The sequence below is a fragment of the Brachyhypopomus gauderio genome, chromosome 8, assembly GCF_052324685.1.
Source record: "Brachyhypopomus gauderio isolate BG-103 chromosome 8, BGAUD_0.2, whole genome shotgun sequence".
NCBI classification, from domain to species: domain Eukaryota; kingdom Metazoa; phylum Chordata; class Actinopteri; order Gymnotiformes; family Hypopomidae; genus Brachyhypopomus; species Brachyhypopomus gauderio.
Window position 1 is genome coordinate 12,229,402 of NC_135218.1, and position 22,167 is coordinate 12,251,568.

The window sequence follows — 22,167 nt, forward strand, 5'->3', positions numbered from 1 at the left end:
GGCACAGTTGGTTAAGGACGGGATCTTGCCAGACCGAGACAAATCGCCTGGTGTTGCACCGAGTTTGGCCCAGGGGCTGGAAGCAGCGGAGGCTGTAACCGACTTCATGGCTAGGCCCAGCATGGAACCTGGTGTTTACCGTTCTTATGAGGTGGATCCTGTGCTAGCAGTGAAACTGAAGGAGCTAGAGCTGGAAATTAAGATACAGGAACGCGAGGCAGAGCTACTCAGAGTCAGGGGGTTGCAAGTGGAGGCTGACAAAGAGATTACCCTGAAGAGGTTGAGTATGGGCTTGGAGAAACCTATACCTTATCCTCGGAAGGTAACCTCACCAGCACCAGCTCCCCTTTCTCACGTGAGTTCACCAGTCCCTATGCCTCGTTCCTCACGTACATCTACAAGTCCAGCAAGCCCAACCGTGAGTACTGCTTTTGATGTCAGTAGACATATTGGCCTAGTTCCTGTGTTCAGGGAAAATGAGGTAGATGCCTATTTCCCCATTTTTGAGCGCATAGCCACCACACTTAGTTGGCCACAGAGTCTTTGGTCGCTGCTGCTACAGTGTAAACTTGTAGGAAAAGCGCAGGAAGTGTGTTCCTCTCTGTCTCTTGAACAGAGCTTAGATTATGACATTGTAAAATCCACTATATTGAAAGCATACGAGTTAGTACCTGAAGCCTATCGACAGAACTTCAGGCGTCTGGCTAAAACCCAGAGCCAGACCTTTGTTGAGTTTGCTAGAGAGAAATCTCTCCTATTTGATAAGTGGTGTGCAGCCTGCAGTGTAACAACTCTTGATCAACTCAGAGAGCTTGTGTTGCTAGAAGAGTTTAAGAATTGCCTTCCTGAGAAAATGGTGGTCTACCTTAATGAACAGAAGGTAGTTACTTTGTCTTCTGCTGCTACATTGGCAGACGAATTTGTGCTGACACACAAAACTGTATTTCATTTGACTCCCCGAAGTGTAAACCCTAGTCGACCTGTTATGTCCAGACCTGTTGCTTCTTCAGAGTCTCGGGAAAACACTTCAGCCACAGACAAACGGGAATGTTTTTATTGTCATATGCAAGGCCATCTCATTGCTGCATGTCCTACTTTGAAGCGTAAAAATGATCGTCAAAACCCTACTGTGAAGAAAGTCAATGCTTTTAGTTCCAGCACTACAGAGGAGACACTAGGATGTCGAGCCACTGTTTCAGCCACAGTAGACCCTGTGTTTAAACCATTTGTGTTTTCTGGGACTACCTCACTAACTGAGGATTGTACACATAAACAGCCCATATCCATCCTACGGGACACTGGGGCTGCTCAGTCATTTATTTTGGAGAGTGTGTTGCCATTCTCTGCAGAGTCTTATTGTGGTAGTGATGTGCTTGTCCAAGGAATAGAACTTGGAGTACTTAGGGTTCCTCTGCATCGTGTATATCTATGTACTGAGGCGCTTACTGGCTATGTAAAAGTTGCGGTCAGTTCTAAACTGCCTGTCACAGGTGTGTCGTTTATTCTGGGCAATGATCTTGCTGGTGGTACACTGTTCACTCTACCAGAAGTGGTAGATGAACCTGTGGATGTTTCACTCGATAAAGACCTTGATGCAGTGTTTCCTACATGTGTGTTGACTCGTGCACAGGCACGTAAATTCGGTGACATAGATTTGGCAGAGACATTTATGAATCCTAACCCTGTTGTGCCCCCTAGCCCTGTTCCTGATGTGACAAGGGATATTAGCAAACGTGAGTTGGGATCACAAGTAGAGGAGTCCAGTGTTCCTCCTCCTGTTACTAGAACAGCATTAATCAGAGCACAAAGGGCTGATCCAAGCCTGGTCCCTTTCTTTAATGCAGTTACGGAAAACCCTCTCTCACTAGACACTCGTGTGACATATTTTTATACAGATGGAGTCCTGATGAGAAAATGGTCTCCAGCAAATGCCAGTGGTGTGTGGGATGATGTGCACCAAATAGTAGTTCCCCAACCATTTAGAACGCATGTTTTGTCCTTAGCCCATGACCACCCCTTGTCGGGTCATTTAGGCATTCGAAAAACAGTTCAGCGCCTATTGCAGCATTTCTTTTGGCCAGCAATGAAATCTGATGTTGTTAGTCATTGTCGGTCTTGCCATACCTGTCAACTTGTTGGGAAGCCAAATCAGGCCATTCCTTCTGCTCCTCTCTGTCCCATACCTGTGGTAGGAGATCCATTTGAACGGTTGTTGATAGACTGTGTTGGACCTTTACCGAAGTCTCGTTCAGGAAATACTTACCTTCTGACCATAATGTGTGCTGCTACAAGGTTTCCTGAGGCCATTCCATTACGCTCGTTGAAGTCAAGATCTGTAATAAAAGCCCTTGTAAAATTTTGTACTACCTTCGGTTTGCCAAAATGTGTACAATCGGACCAAGGGTCCAATTTCATGTCAAAACTCTTTGCTCAAGTTATGTCAGATCTGCATATACAGCACCAAGTGTCGAGTGCTTATCATCCTGAGTCCCAGGGAGCTCTCGAACGCTTCCATCAGACGTTTAAGTCTATGTTGCGATCATATTGCTTGGAAGTAGGAAACGATTGGGATGAAGGTGTCCCATTACTGTTGTTTGCCATCCGTGATACAGCGCAAGAGTCCACTGGTTTCAGTCCCAATGCCTTGGTATTCGGACGCTCAGTCCGTGGCCCACTCAAATTGCTTTATGAGCAGTGGTTAGCTTCCCCTACAACTCGTTCCTTTGAAACTGTAGACCACTATGTCAGTAAGTTACGTGAACACCTTAAGGTAGCTCGTGAAACAGCTAAGCAGAATTTGTGTGTAGCTCAGCAAGCTATGAAGAAGAAATTTGACAGACACGCTGTTGCTCGTTCATTTAATGTTGGTGACAAGGTCCTGGTTCTGTTACCCATGTCAGGTTCTACCCTACAGACTCGCTTTTCGGGACCCTATGTGGTCCAGCAGAAACTGTCCTCAACAAACTATGTGTTGACAACCCCTGATCGTCGGCGTAAGTCACGTCTTTGTCATATTAACATGCTCAAGCCATATGTTGATCGCCCCACAACTGTAAGTGCTACAGCTGTTGCTCAGTTGTCAGTCCCTGTGCCAGTAGCATCTGCATCACTTGAGTATGCCCCTGAACAGGATGACCTTCACTTGGGTAGGAGCTGTGTTCCGAGTGCTAGACTTGCTAACTCTGAGGCATTAAAGCACCTGTCTGAGAAGCTGTCTTATTTACCTTTGGCTGCTCAGTCTGATCTTAGATCTTTGATTGCTAGGTTTCCTTCTCTTTTTGTTGATGTCCCTACGTGTACCTCCGTACTAGAACACGACATTGATGTCCAAGGTCACCCACCTATTAAACAACATCCTTATCGTGTAAACCCTCACAAACGCTCCCTTCTGATGAAAGAGACGGATTACATGCTTAATAACAATCTTGCAATCCCTAGCAGTAGTTCATGGTGCTCACCCTGTCTTTTAGTACCAAAGCCTGATGGTACTTATCGCTTCTGTACTGACTACAGAAAAGTGAATGCAGTCACCATACCAGACTCGTTTCCTCTTCCCCGAATGGAAGATTGTGTAGACCGTGTGGGGTCTGCAAAGTTTGTTAGCAAACTAGACCTTCTAAAAGGTTATTGGCAAGTTCCCCTGACTGCTCGTGCTGCTGAGATTTCTGCCTTCGCTACGCCAGACAACTTCCTACAATATACAGTGATGGCTTTTGGGTTGCGAAATGCTCCTGCACTATATAAGGCCCTTCCCGGTGCCTCCCAGCGAGACATTTTTGCTCCTTGGTGGTGTTGGTGTTAGTTATTAGTATTCTGCATTTGTACCTCATCTTAGAACTCTGGTTTTTTGACTGCTTTGAACTTGTTTATGCTTTTTGCCTTTGCCCCTCTTGGATTGTCTGCCGGTTGTACATTTTGTAAATATTCTATGTGTTGTTGGTGTTCTGGTAAGTAGGGAGTGGCTGCCATTTTGTTTTGGGATTTGGGTTTGTTTGTATGGTTTTTTTGTTAGGGAGTTAGGGTAGTATTGTATGTTTGTTTTCTGTTAGAGTAATTAGTGTTTGGTTTATTTTATAGTTCAGTTCTGTTTGTTATGTTGGCCTGGGCCACTCCTGAAGCTGAGACCAGTTACGTGTATGTATATATCTTGTAAATTACAATTTCTGTATAATACACCTTTAACCACCCACTCCTGTTGTCCCATCATCACTTACATTCGCACTGCTGTTCGCATACACCACTGTTACGGTCCTCACGCCTAGACAGGCCGTAACAATTGTTCACTCTTCTATTGTGTGTATGGGGTGACATTTGCATATATAACCCTCGCATCATATTTCTCCTGTGGATATGTAGCTGCCACCCTCTGTTGACTATCACATTTTCTTCCACATTAAGACACACAACTGAAATCTTAATGGATTAAGCTGACAAGCTTGTAAAATACATTTTATGATTGACCAAGATATGCTATCAGTCGATTTAGATTTCTAATCAGTAAGCACAAAAACATTTAAACATTAACATTGTGAATTAAGCACAAAAACACAAATGCAACAACTTAATTCATTTCTTCTTTTGTAGATATTTAGGTCTGTCTAAATGCATCAAAACTGTAAACAAAAAGATTTAATAACAATCAACTTAAAATGTTATTTCTTACAGGACTATGCTGATAATCTCAACAATCTGAAATGGGAAATTACTTAAAAGGAAAATACAATGCAAATATTTTTTAAATCAACATCAGACACTTAACATGCATTTTTCCAAAAGCATCACACTGTTATGATCATTATTTAATGGTAGAGTGTAATTAATAATCCTTGCTACTATGTTTTGGGAAATTATTCTAGATGAAAGTAGTGGTAATTTTTCAGGTATGTGGCCAAATGACACATGAATAAATGTTTAAGGTGTGTAAAAATAACGAAATGCAAAAAAAACTATGTAACAGACTATAGACTGAAGTCAAGAACATATCCTGTTTAACAGGTTTAAAATTTGTTGTTCCTATAAATTATGTTCCCAAGTCTAAGACAGACCCAGAAGCCTCCACTGAAGCATGCAACAGTCTCTTTAAATAAACGTGTGTATGTGTATATGTTTGCACATGGACGAGTGCATGTGTGTACATGTACGAGTGTGTGTCTGTAGGCATGTACATGCAGATGTTTTGTGTAGACCTGGGCCTGCCTCAAGGTACAGTTCACATCAGGAGATTCCAGAAATGAAGATTCTTAAGAGACTTTCTCTGGCTATCTGCGCATATGCAGGACAGACTTCCACTCAGCCAGACAGTCATCAGTGGGTTCCCATAGGGAATATTGCACGTTGTGTCAACAGATTAGCAAAGACAAAACTGGCTAAAGGGGACATTACAGTATTGTGGAGTTCAGCTGTCCATTGTGGTCGTTTGTCTAAACACCATGAAATATCCCAAAATGTCTTCTACACACCACAACACTGCAAAAAAAATTCTCCCAATTATTATCTGACCCTACAGAATTAAATATGCCCATATCTTGTATACAGTACATGTGCCTTGCAGAGTTGGGTGCATATGACAAAGGTTGAGTGTTGAATCCCAGTGGCTGTGTGGATTGTGCGTGGTTTGGTTATTGTTTATCTGTTGGAATGTAACGTAGGTTTACAGCCTCTGCAGTGTTCGTTGCTCTTACTCACAATTTGTCCTAGCCTCATCACCTTTTAGGTTCTGAGTGGTAGCAATCACATGACACATGACAGCAGTTACATCATGAGGCTGTTGGTAAAGGCATGTGTGGGCCGGGGTTGATCCATGCCTCACATCTGGGCCCCTTTACACATGGTGTACGCAAGGAGAGTCCATGTCCAGCTTCGTCCCGTTTCAGGCACTGGCTGGTGGGATGTGGGAGTTACGATCCATCCTGACTCCGACGAGGCCTCTTCCCAACCTTACTGCTATGACCCAACACGCCACTCTCCTCCTTTTTCCTTTTCAAACGGCCCACCTGCAGCCAAAACAACTGTAATTCCTTAAAATACAACACCTCTTGGAATTTCAGAAAATAATTCTAGTCTCAACAGGGCTTGGTGCCTCTGGAATTTACCCCTGCTGTGAGCTAGAAAGGCATAAATATGCTAATATTAAAAGATTTTGTGTGTACTATTATTCTTGTCTGTGAATTAAAAGGAAAGGTTTGGTTTACATAATTTCCATTTACTCTAAATAATAATAATCATAATAATCACCCTAGACCAGTAGCAAACCGTGACCTTTAAACCTGGGCCCGCTACCCCCCCCCCCCTCCCCCCCGAAATTTTTTTTCCCTTTCTTAATAAACTAAATAAAGAAAAACTGAGACGACAGTACAGCTTTAAAAACGCAATAAACAATAATATCTGTACTAAATAACATCTTAAGCAAAATAAGTTTCCAAACAAAATAAGGTTCACAGCTCCGTGGTTCTCGGAAGCGGAATATGTCAACAACGCGCACGAGGACGTCAAAGGGACGAATCGAAACTAGCTAGCGATGGTGCTAACGACAGCTAGCGTCGCCACAGCGGGCGGAAATTATCATACAGTTAAGCCCGCCCACTAAGAGAGAAGATATGATTGGTCAATTTTGCTGTCATTTGAAACTGGTATTGCGCTGAATTATAACTGCCAGGCCCTCTGTAAACGAACAGCGGGCATCACAGTCCTGATAGGGGGAGACACAGGCTCACAGGCTTCCACTCAACCCCTCACCTTCCAACACAGATTGAATAGACACGGGTGAATATTTTATTTGCTTATATTTTTGTAATTGTTTAGATGTCGAATGTCAAACTGTAAGTAGATAAAATAAAATTGGATAATTATATATATAATGCTTTAAGAATATTTTAGGCCCTCTGAGAGGGCGTAGAGGGCCCTGACGGTTCCCCACTGCCCTAGACAATAGCCTCTCTTTAGCCTGGTTCTGTGGTATGGATAGTAACTATTCCAATCTATTACCACACAAATATGGTTTGGTACTGAACACATACAAACCATGGTCAGTACTGTTAGCTAACTGTGCACAATGCTGCAGAACATTTTGGGTGGCATGGCTTAATGACAAAGGGATTTGTTGACTGGTTCTACACAAGTGTAGGTAAGGCTTATCTAGTCGCCTTCTCTCTTGTTGGCAACATTTAACATTTGAATATGTCCTATGATGTTTTGCACACACTGAGAAACACTGAAAACAGAACAAGCCACTCCAGTCCATCTATTATCCATCTATTGTCAGACACATGCTGTGACCAAATTATGGCAAAAATCTCTTGTCTCTGAAGCAAGCTAATTGTAGAATAAGGAAATGAAACCAGTCTCAGGAGTTTCTGTCTGTAGGCCTGATACAGCATTAGTAAATTTTAAATATTCCACTTTTTGTTGTTTTTTTTTAGTTGTGCACTGGAGCTATATGGTTAATGTAGTTAAGTAATGTAATTGAATCTCAGCAATACGTTTTCCATAGTCTTCATAATCTTTAAGATGATTTGGTAAAATATTAGGTGTAGTCCACATTTACAGCTTCAATGAGAAGATCAATGCCATCAAACCTCAGGAGGCTGAGGCCCAAAAAACTAAATTTTGCATTAAGGACAAAGTTGTTTCAGCTGAAGAGGATGGCTGGCCCATACTGCTGCCACGTTCAGTACTCGGTAGGTTTACCAAAAACATATAGTAACAGTAAATTATACAAATACATTTATAAAACTTTATATAAGACTACCAAAACCTTGCCCAGAAGAATTCCCTTGAAAGCTTGTTTAATCAATAACTCAGAGATCATGATAATGTACATACCTTTGCATCATGTTCAGCGAACCTCTGGAACATGTTGGCATAAATCTTCTTATCACGCTCATGGTGTTCCCGCATCTTACGCTGGCAGACAGTAATCCGGCAACGGGCAGCACGGTTTGAGGGGTTCACCCGCAGAACTTGCCGGAAGTCCATCAAGGCGAGACTGAATTCATTCTGCAAGAGACGAGCCTCTCCTCGTCTGTACAAAGCTTTCTCATTCTCGGAGTCCAGCTCCATCACCTAGTGATCCGACCAGAGCAAAGTGATCCAATGAGACACATGCACACCGCACCGTTCAGTCTTCACTGAGGAGCTACAATCGTGGTTGGAGTTAATCTCCCATAGTGCAATAGTGCAGCTGTGTGTATGAAGGTCACTCAGGTACTCCACCTTGTTGCAGTTCTCCACTGTTTGAGAGTACTCTCGGAGGCGTAGGTAGCACAGAGCCAGGTTTAGATGTGCCACTAGCAGTAGGGCCTGGATGGCCTGCTGCTGTTCCCTGCCAACCCCACACTCCATCTCCAACCACGATACTATCCGCTGGTACTGGATGATGGCGTGGTAGTACCGTCCAGACTAAACATTCAGCACACACGTGATTAAACACCTCATTATAACAGGTTTATGTAACTCCAGTGATATCTTTATAGGTGTTTATATTAGCAATATGGTGTGTGTAGAAAAAACAGTCTCACCTTGAAATAATGGGTGCCTTTCTGTTTAACCTGAACTGCCTGGTCTAGTTTATCATTTAAGTCCATTTCCCAGGATTCTTTCGCCTGTTGAAACATGAAAATCAGCTCCAGCTTTGTTCCATTTCTGAACACTAGAGGGAGTGTTTTCTGTTTCTGTTCTCCTGATATAAACCATTCTTAGTCATGATTCTACACGAAATATTGATCTGAACTGTTGTGCTAAGGAATCCATCTCTTTCAGGTGTATATGAAATAAATATCTGCTTACAAGCAAAGCCATGTGAAGTAGAATTATCTATATTTATTTTGGATTTTTCCAAGTTATGTAAATACAGATTTTCATGTCAGTGATCCAAACATTATATTCTGAGCTAATAATAAACTTTGGTTCTTCAGTACTAGACTGCACCTTCTGAAAATCTTTGAGTGTGACCTCATACAACAGCTCGGCATTTGGACCAATGTTATATTCTGGCTTTCCTTCTTTTCCAAAGCCATATCTGTAAAATACAGAGGACATTACATTAATAGTGTAACTTGTATAGCGGTTCATATGGTTCTAGTATATATTTTGCATCCTTAAGATGTATATTGTACAAATGTTATAATATCAATTAGTCCCTGAACTTACTTTGGTTTTAGATATAATAGACAGCATTCTCCTTTCTGCATCTTCTCCATGGCCCGGTCGACTCCCAAAGGAACACCTTTATCCTCGCTCTCACCTACCACGAAGGTAACGTCTCGTTTCTCAAACAAACGACCATCACACCTTCCTTCCAAGTGCACTGTCACACAGATAAAACAGCAGGTTTGTATAATCTGTGTTTATACAAATCAAAATCAAATCAAATCAAATATATTTGTATAGCACTTTTCACAACACATGTTGTCACAAAGCGCTTTACAGGATTTACAAGGTTAACAATACTATGGGTCCAAATCCCTAATGAGCAAGCCAAAGGCGACAGTGGCAAGGAAAAACTCCCTAGATGGTGGATTGATACACATTGATACACAACTCATGTGCGAAAATATAATATTCATGCGATCACAGTGAAACATCTGGCTTTATGTAAGAACTACACAGGACAGTTAGAAGTACCATGGACTGTAGCCCCTTCATTGGGATTGTTGTAGCCTTCACCTTTGACCTTTATTCTCCTCAATATTCCACCATCCTCTGTAAGCTCCTCCCCTCTAAAGCTGAGTAGCTCTACCTGAAGCAGAAGGGGACGGAAATAATTTTAGTTGATTACTGCTGTAACATCATTATGACATTCAATTGTAACAAACTATTTTTTTTACACCAGATAATTTGCTATAATGTTAATGGTTCTGTTCTGCAATGTGTCAATTAATCTGGGGTGAGTTTCCCAAAACGTTCTTAGCGCTAAGTACTTCTTAACCTCGTACGTAAGAACGAGGTTACGAAGTACTTAGCGCTAAGAATGTTTTGGGAAACTCACCCCTGTATTATAGTGTGTTTTAAGATTTGGTCTGTTGTATGATTGGAAATATGTATGTCATAGACTGAAATAAACTCCACAGATTAATTTAGACAGCGAGTAACACTACACTATACTGACCTGGCCTTAAAGAAGCTTCAAAGTATTATCCAAAGACTCTAGACATCCCCTACTTCAGAAATTTCAGCCAATAGAGCAGATTTGTTCCTTTGTTCATTCTGCTATACATGAATTCAACCATCAAATGTATAGATTTGAAATCCAAAGTGATTGGCTGCCTCCTTGCTGATTTTTATACATTGTACATATTGTGCATATTATAATCTGTATAACATGTGGATTAGCAGTTGACGGGAGGGATTTGAGGGAAATGTGTTTGATCATTTAACTCTGTGTGGTATTCAGATGCACCACAGACCAGCTCAATTTTCTACTCGAATAATGACATTGAAAGATGAATTTGAAGTTGAGTTGAACAAACCTCAAGTTAATCTTTTACTATGCTGGTGTCACCGAACAAATTGCCTCCAGACACAAAACCATACTGAAAACTTGCTGTTAGTGCAAAGGGTGAGTTTGACTGCTCTTGGTGTTTACCTGAAACAGTAAATTGGAGTTAGGAGGGACCTTTGGTGGGCTGCCAGTAGATCCATAACCATATTCAGGCTTACATAGCAGCAAACACATCTCTCCTTTCTGCATGGAGCACACACCAATATCCCATGCTTTGATCACCTGGCCTACGAGAAGCAAATAAAGAAGATTATGAATGCATACTGCTACATAGCTGTACCTGTTATGTTAATGTCATCATAATGAAAATAAAGATAGTCCCGACTACCGCTAGTGTACCAGTCGTACCACTAAAAGGTTTCTGAAGCCTAATGGATTTCTGCATTAATGGCTCCTAAAATGGGGTCTAATCTAAAGTCTAACCACACTTCAATTTCCATTGCCATATTTCTGAAGAAACGGTTTAAGGTGTTACACATTTAAGGAAGAAACCTATGGTATCCAGAAAACCACTGCTACCCCTTTCAAGTCTGTTAAACAACAAAGATTTTGCCACATTACCAGTGGACTAGTATTAAATGAACACATGAGACAACGCTTTAACCTTTTGATAATTGTACACATCATTATATTTTTTGCATATAGAATCCTACATATCAGAAAACATTTATCTCAGGGGCTGGAATGCCATGCTATTACAGAGAGATCAAACATGATCTAAGATCTGTCTATGATCTAAAATTCCAAACAGATTGGATATTTAGACAAACATCCAGTGACACAGGAATAAATAAACAATAGAACAGCTCAAATAGAAGAAATTCTATACATTTCAAAGACCAAGTCACACTTTCACTAATGGTGTGACCTGAAATTGAACACACTTTAAGACAATTCAGGAATGGGGATTTTGTGGGGATATATATTCCCAGCGATTCCCTAAATTCCCTAAAATATTTCTATTACTTTATTTATGTTACTTATATGGATGTCCCCTGACTTCTCATGCAGCATTTAATTCATTAGAAACAAACAGATGTTTTATATATTATTTATATAGCATATATATAGAGACAATTCAACATGCTCAAAATTAAAGATTACAATTACAAACAGTTGATTTAAACGGAACATAATTTCAACCAGAAATCTAAAAATCTAGTACTAAAATATTAAAAATGAAGATACTGTCAGTAGCAGCTTCACAGGCATCAGTCACTGATTATTTTACACACCTGCTTTTCATTTGCTCTCTCTTATTTAAACCCCACAGGAGCCCCAGTCCACCACTACACATTCACAGCTCCTACAGGCCAAGCGAGAGACTTCACAAGCCTGTTCAAACTGCCCCTGCTACACTAGTAAAACTATTGACTTTTTTGTCTAAAACAAATAAAATTGCACTACGATGCTGAAAATTCATAAGTCATCACTTTGAGTTGAATTCTTGGTCAAATAAAATGACTGCAGTGCAGATTTAAAAGCACTCTCCTAATACTCTCAGACAACTGGTTCCATTTAAGAACAACATGACAGCTAAATGCTACCTCTCCATGCTCAGTCTTTACCTCGTCCAGCCTTGTGTAACACTCTGGCAGCCATTTAAGATTTTAAGACCACTTAAGAATATGGATGGTGTGTTCCCTTATTTTGCTCTTAGTGAGAACTCTTGCCACAGCATTATGAATCAGCTGACGCTGTTTGTGTCTTTTTTGGGAGTTCCGTTATGAGACCATAACATTGATTGATAGAAATAAAAACATGGATGAGTTCCTCTAGGTTTTGGTTGAGTCAGGAAATGTCTGATCTTGTTGCTCTTTAAGGTTATTAAAAGCAGATTGATTATTTTATTTAATATGACTGCTAAAACTGAGAGTCTATTACTACACCAATGTTACAATCTAGCTCAGGAGATTTGAGGGCTTTTGAACACAATAGGAAGTATTATTAATTTTCCCAAGTATAATAATCTCTGTCTTTAATAATATCTTTATTCTTCTGCAGAAAATTTAGTTATGTGCTCAAGGCTCTTAAAAGTGAGTCAAGGGATATCATTGTACATTGAAGATATATATATATATATATATATATATATATATATATATATATATATATATATATATATATATATATATATATGAATTCTGTACTTGCTGGTATGGTCCTAATCATTTTAAGATTGTTTCTGAATGACTAACGCACCTCTCACGTTTATCTATAATATGGTTGATCAAAGGCAGCACTGAGATGGAGCAAAAGTAAAACTGATACATTTCCGGCATCTGTGTTCATACAAACATCATTAATACGTAATGCTGTTTTAGTACAATGAGTAGGCCAAAATCCTGACAGATTTTTTCTATAGTCAGCTATTTAAGAGTAGAAAACAGATTAAAGACATTGTACTCCCAAATAACAGTACATTTGAAATGGATCTGTAATTACTTAACAGAGTAGTTTTTTTTTGTCAGGTGATTTTATACAGGGTTCCCAATGTCAGTCTTCAGTGTTTTAGGGAAAACACCTGACATGAGTGAGGTGTTTACTGTCTGAACTTACTATATCGCTGTTATTGTGTGAAACACATTATTTTAAAAGCTTCTTGGTGTCAATGCTACAAGTGTATGATTTGATGTATTGTTTAAAATTTCATTGCTAATGGCTGGGAAATTTTTTATTGTTTCATCTTTATGTGGAGATGTAGAAGATATGGGCTTTGTGGAGTATACAGAAGAACTAATGTGCACATATGGGTAGGTAAGTGTGAGCTTGTCAACCATGGCAAATATTATTATGCTATGCTTAATGTTATTGATAAATCTGGAGAAAAAAGAATCACTAGATTTCTCTAATGTTGCATTGTAATCACACTGCCTAATACTGAATATTTATTTGTGAATCAGACATTTTGTTTTACGCCATCTGAAGCACACATTTGAACTGAAACAGTATTTCTATAGCGCTTTCAGTTGTGATGGCATGGTATTCATGGTGCAATCTCATCCATAACACTAAAATGTTTCAGTTGAAACTACCAGCAAATGCATAAGTACACTCAGATGGTTTGCATGTTGCCAAACCTCTTTTTTAAAACTAATGTATATTGGTAGTACCAGTATATTCCATTTTGATTAAAAACATTTAACCTATATGTCCAATACATAATATGTAGAAATACATAGAAATAATTAGTTAATGATTGTAATGCTATGATGAGTTGGGAGATCTTATTAGCTTTTCTCCCAATAGTGAAACAACTTACTCTTTATAAACTAAAGGTGTTCTAAACAATGGCTTCCTCTCTTACCAACTTAAAAGGCTTTTTATTTGACTTCTTATACACATCATCTCCCAGGATTTATGTTCATGATTTGTGATAGATAAATGGTGATAAAATGTTCTGGATCTTTTGAACCTTTAGCTCTATGAAAGAAATATAAGATAGGATGATTAAATCATAACCAGAAGCTTGTGAGGTCAGTTTGTTAAGATAAAATGCACCATCAAACCTCAATACCTTTGCCTACATTGAAGACAAAAGGCTCCTTGCGGTCATAACTGGAGTCAAACTTCTTCCCATTAAGCAGTTTTCCAGTGTAGTGGACATACACCTTGTCCCCAATCATAGGGTTCTCCCCTTCTATACCATGCCTCTTCACAATCTGTTCAGAAAGAGGGGAATGGGTCAAAATATCCTTCATACTATTCAGTTATTCTATCATTAAGTTCTTCTGAAATCAAACAAGTGAAATATCAACGTGATGTTCTTTTGAATTGTGTTTTGAAAGAAACTGCTTGTGTCAAGATCACATCGTTACCTGTATTTTATGTTTCAGTTGAACACTATTTGTGGTTTGTATTTCAAGTCAGAAATCTTTCTTTAGAATCTTACTAAATCCAAAAATATTAAATGTCCTATATGCTTCATCTGCATGTTCCACTTATAATTTAGGGCCTATTGATCTGGGGTGGGTTTCCCGAAACGTTCGTAGCGCTAAGTACTTCGTAACCTCGTATGAAACGTATGAGGTTAAGAAGTACTTAGCGCTAAGAACGTTTCGGGAAACTCACCCCAGATAAGTGTCACCACATGCAAAAGTAGGGTTGCAACGGTATGAGATTTTCACGGTATGATAACCGTCTCAAAAAATACCGCGGTATCACGGTTATCACGGTATCACAGTTAGTTTGTATATTATTAAAAGATACACTGACCCTTAAAGAAATTACAACAAGTTTTTTTTGTTCAATTAACTATTTATTGTAGAAACCTGCAACTATTGTATACAAAATGTCTCCTTTAAAAAAAAAAAGCTGTAAACATGTTTATATAAATACTGCAAAATTAGAGAAACCTAAATCATGGATTTCAGTACAATTATTTAAGTTTAAATTATTTAATATCTGATAAACTCAGCCTGGGTCAGTGTCTGATCAACAACTGTTGTAAACGTCCGTTGTACTGCCACCAGATACTGCAGAAAGAAAGGATTTATTTCTGACATCATCACAATAGAGATTTCTATTTTAAGGCTTTCACACCGAGTCTGGTTTTAACATGTGAAAAACAGGCACGTTAGAATTTGAAAATGAACGCATGTAAATTAATGGCGTCTTTCACATCCAGTGAAAGCAAGGACCATAAAAAGCTAGGTTTATACTTTTCACTAGTGACCGTAGCGCGCGACTCCGCAGTTCTCTTGTATGTACGTTAACAAATACGAGCCTCTTGTAATTCCAGGACGAAACATGAGAGAACGTGAAGACGTTAAGATTGGGCGTTTTGAAAATAAACAACCATTAAATAATGTGATGAAAAAGCGAATTATTTCGAGTATATGTATAAATATTTAACTTTATTAAGTTTAAGGTGCTGGGAAATATTGAACTGGACCTTGAAAGTGAAGTACAAGCAGGGGCGGTTTGTTCATTAGGGCGATTGGGCGACGCACCACCAGGATGAAAAGGAGGTTTTTTTTTCTCTCATTCTATCACGGCATTTCACTAGCTATGTCTGTACTGGACAGCGTCTCTTGCCTCTGAATGCCATTGTCCAATCAGCTATGAGGTGCATTCCCTGTAGTCCCGCCTTTTTTGGGGCGATTTGAGACTAACTGAAAATCGCCCCGACTGCTCTCATAGACTCTCATGTTAAAAGTTTTTTTTTCAAAGTGTAGGTGCTGCAATGCAATGTCTATGGGTTCCGGGAGGGCTTGCCCCTACGTGCTTACGTCAGACGTAACGTAGGGAAATTACGGCAGCTCGCAATCTGCTCAACATGGACAGCGTTCCTTCAACACAGAAAAACTCGATCGTGTCATTAAAAGAAGTGCCATTCTCTCGTCGTAACAATGACAACAAATTAGCAACTAAGGAATTAGGGCCACCGAGGCCAAATTTAAGCATAAAGCAAGTGTCTACAAAGGGAGGAAAAACATATAACCGGGGTTTTTCCCTTAACTGGTATGAACGGAAAACATGGTTAGCGGGCTGTGTACTTGTACTTCAGTACAAGTGAGTAATGTAATTAGTGATTGAACTGATTGTTTAATATTTAGTGCTTAACTGCACATCAGCCTTAATGTTTTTGCCCATTTAAATTTTAAAATGCAACACCCAAAATAAAATGCTGTCTGAGAATACAGAAATTGAGTGGGAAAGATTCAGTTTATTTAATTAATGGTAAATCTGGCCTCTCCATGTTTAAAATTGTTTGTGAGGGCAAACTGAGAGATGACAATTTTTGTTGACTACAGTTAATTGTTCATTGTACAGCTTTAACCAAGATGATATTTACAAGATATATCGGTGCAAAAATACTGTACAGTCTATAATGTAAAGAGAAATATATATTTATGATTATATTTTAATTGGTTAAGTCAGTTTTTTATTTACCCACTGAAATGGTCACCTTGGATGTCATCACAACAATTGCCCCCCCTGAGATATTTGTCAGGGGCCGCCACTGAGTACAAGTGCTTTAATTCCACCTTATAAAGGTGTATGAACCCGGCAAATATGACTTTGTTCATCGCGCTGAGGCGCGGCGCGCGCAAAGTTACAAAATTCGAGAGGTGCACGACCTCGACAGCGCGTGAGGCCCTCGCGCACGGGCGGAGCCACCGCGATTACGTCATTTTCGCCGCTGACATTAGTTTAGCTTTTTTTGTTAAAAAATGTGTTAAGTCTGATACACTTTCTGACATTCTCACCGCTGTGCTGAGTAGCTGTACCGGAGCGGAGTTGCGCATGCGCGGGTCAGTTTCTCCGCTGACTTGCTTTTTACCGGTAATAAGCAAACGCACACGGTATGATAACCATGCATTTTAATACCGTGGTATACCGTGAAACCGGTTACCGCTGCAACCCTATGCAAAAGTAAAAATAAAAATGTCACATACATTAATTTAATTCATTTTAATGTTTAATATTGTTTGATGTCAACAACCATGTAAATTTCAAACCTGTATGCCAAATGTTTATCAGTTATTTTAACAGATTAACAGAAGCTACATCACCACTAATGCATAACAGAACTAATAAGCAAATTAGGATATGATGACTGAGATTTAAAGAGGGTGAGATAATGAGACAATAACATTTGACTAACCTTGCAGACTCCCTGGTCTTTGTTTGCTGTGATGTCTATACCCTGTGAGGCAAACAGTGCAATACAGGTCTGGCTAGACTCATCTTCAAGTGTGGCCATCTCAGAACTCTGACATGCTCTAGTTCCCCTAAAATGCAAACACACAAACCAGACATTTTATGTATAACATGCCATATTTATATAGTTCTTTATACAAATTTCTGGATTCCTACTACAAGCATGTTTTGTATGCTTATTTGTGAGACATGCAAGACATATATGTAACATAGATGTAACTTTGTTTCACAGATATATAAAAATAACACAAAGGCCAGTGGTGTGGTGTTTTTTTTGTGTGTGTGTGTGTGTATTAGAGAACCCCAGGATCTATTGTCACACAGTCCGTACAGCTCAGGTCATGACACCCTAGAGGAGTAACTCTAATCACCAGAGTAACAATACTAACAATAGTGTTAATCAAGTGCTAAGTGTCATAGTGGGGGCAGTCATGGTTCTGTGGTAGGGAACTGGTTTTGTGACCGGAGGGTCATGGGTTTGATTCCCAGGCCTGAGGCCATGACTGAGGTGCCCTTGAGCAAGGCACTTAACCCCAACTGCTCCCCGGGCTAGGGCTATGGCTGCCCTCCGCTCTGGGCACGTGTGCACCACAGCCCCCTAGTAATCACTAGTGTGTGTGTGTGTTCTAACTGCACAGATGGGTATAAAGCAGAGAACAAATTTCGATTGCGGTGAAAAATCACAATTGACAAAATATGGCACATTTACATTTGCACATTTCATATTGTTCAATTACATCTTAAATTATTGGATCTGACTTTATTTGGTGAGTGACCACATTTACTGTTCATTGGAATTGTCATCATTCATGCATGTACAAACCATGTCTAAAACATGATTATACACAAACTGTTTAGATATTCTGTACTTCAGAAGAAAGTGTTGGCAGATCACCCCACATGCTTACTAGATTTCCTTGTGAAATTCACATCATAAACCTCTAAAATATGGCCTGAGTAGCCATATCACTGTGTTTTAAAGTGTCAGTGGGGAATTGCATCTCTCTGTAAAACATTTTACAGTTTCAGATCATTTTCATTAATGAATTAATAATTTTTTTTTAATTAGTTCTCTTGACAAGCTGCAAACTATTCACATGGACTGGGAATTAGCCACATTAACATCTTGTAATTATAAGGTCAAATATAAGCATATTTAGCCTATTAGAGACCTGCTTCCATAATCTGGTCACAATGCACGTTAAATGACACTTTTGATTGTTGTGACTTCTAATTGCAGTTTAATATTATTACAGAAAACCAGCTATTTTAATCCTGGATTTTTTTGTTGATTTTGATTCATATCAAATATCTTCACATTTCACAGAATTCCACAGAATTCCTTAGATGTACAATTTCTAACCTGTGAAACTGAGTTAAAATAATCATATATAGTAAAGTTATAATTACACAAACATCTTCCCCATAGAATAACCTGTATTTGTATAGGATAGCTATGTTGGGACATTCCCTTTCCTCTTCCCCCCTCACAAATCTCCGCCCCCGTTCTCTGCCTCTTCCCTTTTCACATATGTCTAATATGGAGGCATAAAATCATAGGAGGGGAGAACAGAGACACGCGCTGCCCAATCCAAAACTAAAATGTAGTTTATTCCTATCAAATTAAAAATCTTCATGACAAAAACACAGCACAGCCTCTCATCTCTAACTACCAGTTATACTCACATGTGATTTAAAATAAGAATGAGAGTGTTTCTCTGTGTATTTCTCTCAGTTGGTCGTTGTCTCTCAATGGTCTTCCCAAAAGAGAACATATCCATAGGCACCTTGTTCTCTCTCCCTCTCTCTCTCTCTCTCTCTCTCTCTCTTTCTCTCTCTCTCTCTGTGTGTGTGTGTGTGTGTGTGTGTGTGTGTGTGTGTGTGTATAGCGGGAGGAAGCATGTGTGAGTGTACACTAAAGCTCATGAGTGTGCAAGGGAACACTATGTTCCCTCTGTTCACAGTTCCTGGCACAAACTGATGGCGTATACCAAATTTCAGCCTTCACATCAGGGTTCAGAGACATTGCTCTACCATTTCACTTCCAAGTGTTAAAATAAACAAGCCTATCATTCTTTGCCCATTCAGCACTTCACAACATACATTACCAAATGTGAAAGAGACTGCAAGTTCATATTTTACACAACTATAGGCACAGTACTGTACAACTGATCAATCTAATCAACTATTCAAATCAAAGAACACTGGAGCATAATTACTGCCATTGATTCTATCGGCACTGTTTGATTTCTAAGTAGGCTGTATGGTTTGAAGTCATAGATTTGGAGAAGACAGGTGTCTCACGAGTATTACGTCTGCAGATGGACTGAAGAGGTGCAGGAACAAAAACAGATCAGAGAAGAGAACATTCAGTGCGGTCCTGGATGACACACACTGCGAGACAAGGTTCTCTTTCAAAGAACCTAATGTAATGTTTATGTACACAAACACGTTTAGGAGAACATAACAACTGCACTGTGATTTATATGGAATCACAAAGGGTACTAACAATAATAATGCATGCAGATGCAAACCCCCCCCCCCCCCCCCCAAAAAAAAAAAACATGAAGGATTCCACCTCAATCCAGACATTGCTGTCGCTCTCGCATACAGAAAATTAATTTGCATACTAACTCTGTAATTGCGGTTAGTGGTTATTAATACAAAATTATGAATAACCTAGATATAGCGGACTGAATTTCATGTATGTCTCTGGATGATCCTGAATCAGTATATGCTAGTGAGCAAATAATCAAATACCTATATGTACATCACATTTTTACCAACCTGTTTATCTTTTTGTCTGTATGTTTTTTTGTTGTTGAGCACACACTTGCTGTTTTCAAAAGCTTTATCATACTGATAACTTATCTGTCCATCATTACATTATACAATCTTTCTGTCTGTGTTCGACCTACCATCTTTTTTAGGCTGACGTGTCTTCACTTGATTCCTTATATGATAATTGAATTAAACCTCAGTTCAATAAAATGTGGGTCCATTTGAATCATTGTGTCCTCAAATAGACTGACAAACAGAAACACATGTTCTATGAGCTTTACCTCCCACACATTCTGTGTTCTGTGTTGATTATGAAACAAAACAAATAATAAACATGTTTATCAAATAACATTTCACTGACATTTTACTTTCTTCCTTTTACGTATTATTTCCAAAAGAAGAGGCAAATTCATTCCTTGTAAAACAAAAACTCTAATAATCATGCACTTACATATATCTAGAAATACGTCAAATGTTGAATTCAGTATGACAGGATTAGAGAGAAGTTAATCCATTAACGTTAACCAGTACATTCCTGTTTGACTAAGCTATTTTTATTATGCATCTCTGGTTTCACATCGTCAAAATCTTTATATCCTTCTACATCTTTAAGTAGTTGGTTCAGATAGTAGGTTTCACATCAGTTTTAATGAGGGGGATACTGTGCACGAGGGTATCCCTTCAGGAGCACTTCAATACGAATTCGGGTTCAGCGAGTTCTTTCGAACTCTCGCATCTGTATAAAAGACGACGATTTATCCTCCCTGTTTGGCGTGCAGTACGTGTTGTACACATGTAAAATACAGGAGCACGGAGCATCATATAATCGCTAAATGAACACAGCTTTACAATGTTTACAATGGAAGCTCATTTTAGTTTACTGAAATTAGTAAACAATCTCATTCACAATGTCAATGATTTTTCCAATTATTTAGATAAAACGATTTGAGTCTATAAAAAAACTATAAAACTCGGAGTCTAATTATGTTATGGGGTTTTTGATGTTTTTTTGTTTGTTTATTTTGTTTTGTTTTCTAATAGGCGCCATTATATATGATTATATATCATGCAGGATTGTACAGTAACTACCGCGAGCTCTTACTCTTAAGCCATATCAGTATACTGTGACGGTCATAAGATGGTTAGAATAAAGAGCATTAAACAAATACTTACAAAATTTGCCTTTTGTCACCTTTTCCTTTCATATGTTGGCCCATATATCCTCATGTAACTTCAGCAAGTCTTACTGGCAAGTGCAACATGTACCTACACGGCTTGTTAAGAGCGCTGCGCGTGCGGGGGTAAAGCCCGCCCTCTCGTAGTGAGAGTACTAAATGTTCCACCGGCAATATTTCAGCCTGCACGATACCAACAACTATCAACGCGACGACCACAGCCACATGGACTTGGGAAATGAAAGAAACGACGAAGGGAGGAGGCGGAGTGAATGAGGGGAGGGCAATGAAGCCTATAGTAAAAATTAAGGGCAGGTATTGTAAACTATCCACAAAGTAACACAATGTTCTGGCTGTACTGTAGCTTTCTCTGATGAGAACACAGTGTCCTAGTAGACACCCTGACCCGTAACCCATTACGTGCCGATCCGCCGCCTGAGTAGGGAACAGCCTGTACGAGCGTGTACAGTCGACGTCCTGATATGTGGTATGAGCACAGTCTTAGCGTTGTGTTAAATCTAGATCAAGTTTAATTGTAGCATAGGACAAATGTACGTGGCGATTTTAATATTGGCAGTTGTTTTACTCTTGGTAAGACGTTTACCTCATTTGAATTCTAAAACAGTTATTGTAGCCTGTTTATTCAGTTTATCCTAGAAAAAAACCTTAACCTGCGATTCTGTCAGCAATGTTTTGCACTTTTAAAAATTAAATATAAAAGACTGAATCTGTTGACAATGGGCAAATAGATCAACAAACTGCTTGGGATAGACTAGGCAATAATGTTCAAATGAAAGGGGGAAAAACGTACTAAGCCATCAAAATTGAAAATAGATTACAAGAAAAATAATAAGATTACTGTGAATAAGATTATTGTGAAAATTTCCATTCCAGTACAAACTAAAATAGGCTCAAGGCCAGCTAGGCTCGGACACACAACAATAAATGGCCAATTCTGTCAAATGAGCACATTTTGTTAGCTGGGCTTAATAACTGCACATCCTTTGTGTTCAACACTTTTAATGCAGCCTTGGGGACGAGAACCAA

General features: G+C 39.2%; 1 protein-coding gene across 3 annotated transcripts; it reads right to left on the reverse strand.

Moving 5' to 3' along the window:
• Positions 1–4,414: 4,414 nt before the first annotated feature.
• Positions 4,415–21,377, reverse strand: fkbp5 (FKBP prolyl isomerase 5). Of its 3 annotated transcripts, none has more exons than XM_077014451.1 (11): positions 21,119–21,377; positions 17,109–17,235; positions 14,016–14,160; positions 10,583–10,725; positions 9,664–9,736; positions 9,148–9,304; positions 8,926–9,016; positions 8,517–8,600; positions 8,212–8,397; positions 7,822–8,061; positions 4,415–6,008 (listed from the first exon to the last, which is right to left on the reverse strand). In XM_077014451.1, the coding sequence occupies exons 1-11, from the start codon at positions 21,160–21,162 to the stop codon at positions 5,898–5,900; spliced, it is 1,401 nt and encodes a 466-aa protein (XP_076870566.1). In that variant the 5' UTR covers positions 21,163–21,377; the 3' UTR covers positions 4,415–5,897. The 3 variants fall into 3 exon arrangements, with proteins under 3 accessions (XP_076870566.1, XP_076870563.1, XP_076870564.1); XM_077014448.1 differs by having other exon boundaries at positions 9,622–9,736; positions 21,119–21,369; XM_077014449.1 differs by having other exon boundaries at positions 4,415–5,993; positions 9,622–9,736; positions 21,119–21,368.
• Between the last annotated feature and the right edge of the window lie 790 nt (positions 21,378–22,167).

Excerpts from the sequence above, each read along its gene's own strand:
- fkbp5 (XM_077014448.1), bottom strand. The coding sequence starts at position 21,162 with ATGGGCCAACATATGAAAGGAAAAGGTGACAAAAGGCAAATTTT. Across the intron at positions 17,236-21,118 it reads GGTGACAAAAGGCAAATTTT|GGGAACTAGAGCATGTCAGA; the intron begins GTAAGTATTTGT and ends TTTGCATTTTAG. Across the intron at positions 14,161-17,108 it reads AAGACCAGGGAGTCTGCAAG|ATTGTGAAGAGGCATGGTAT; the intron begins GTTAGTCAAATG and ends CTTTCTGAACAG.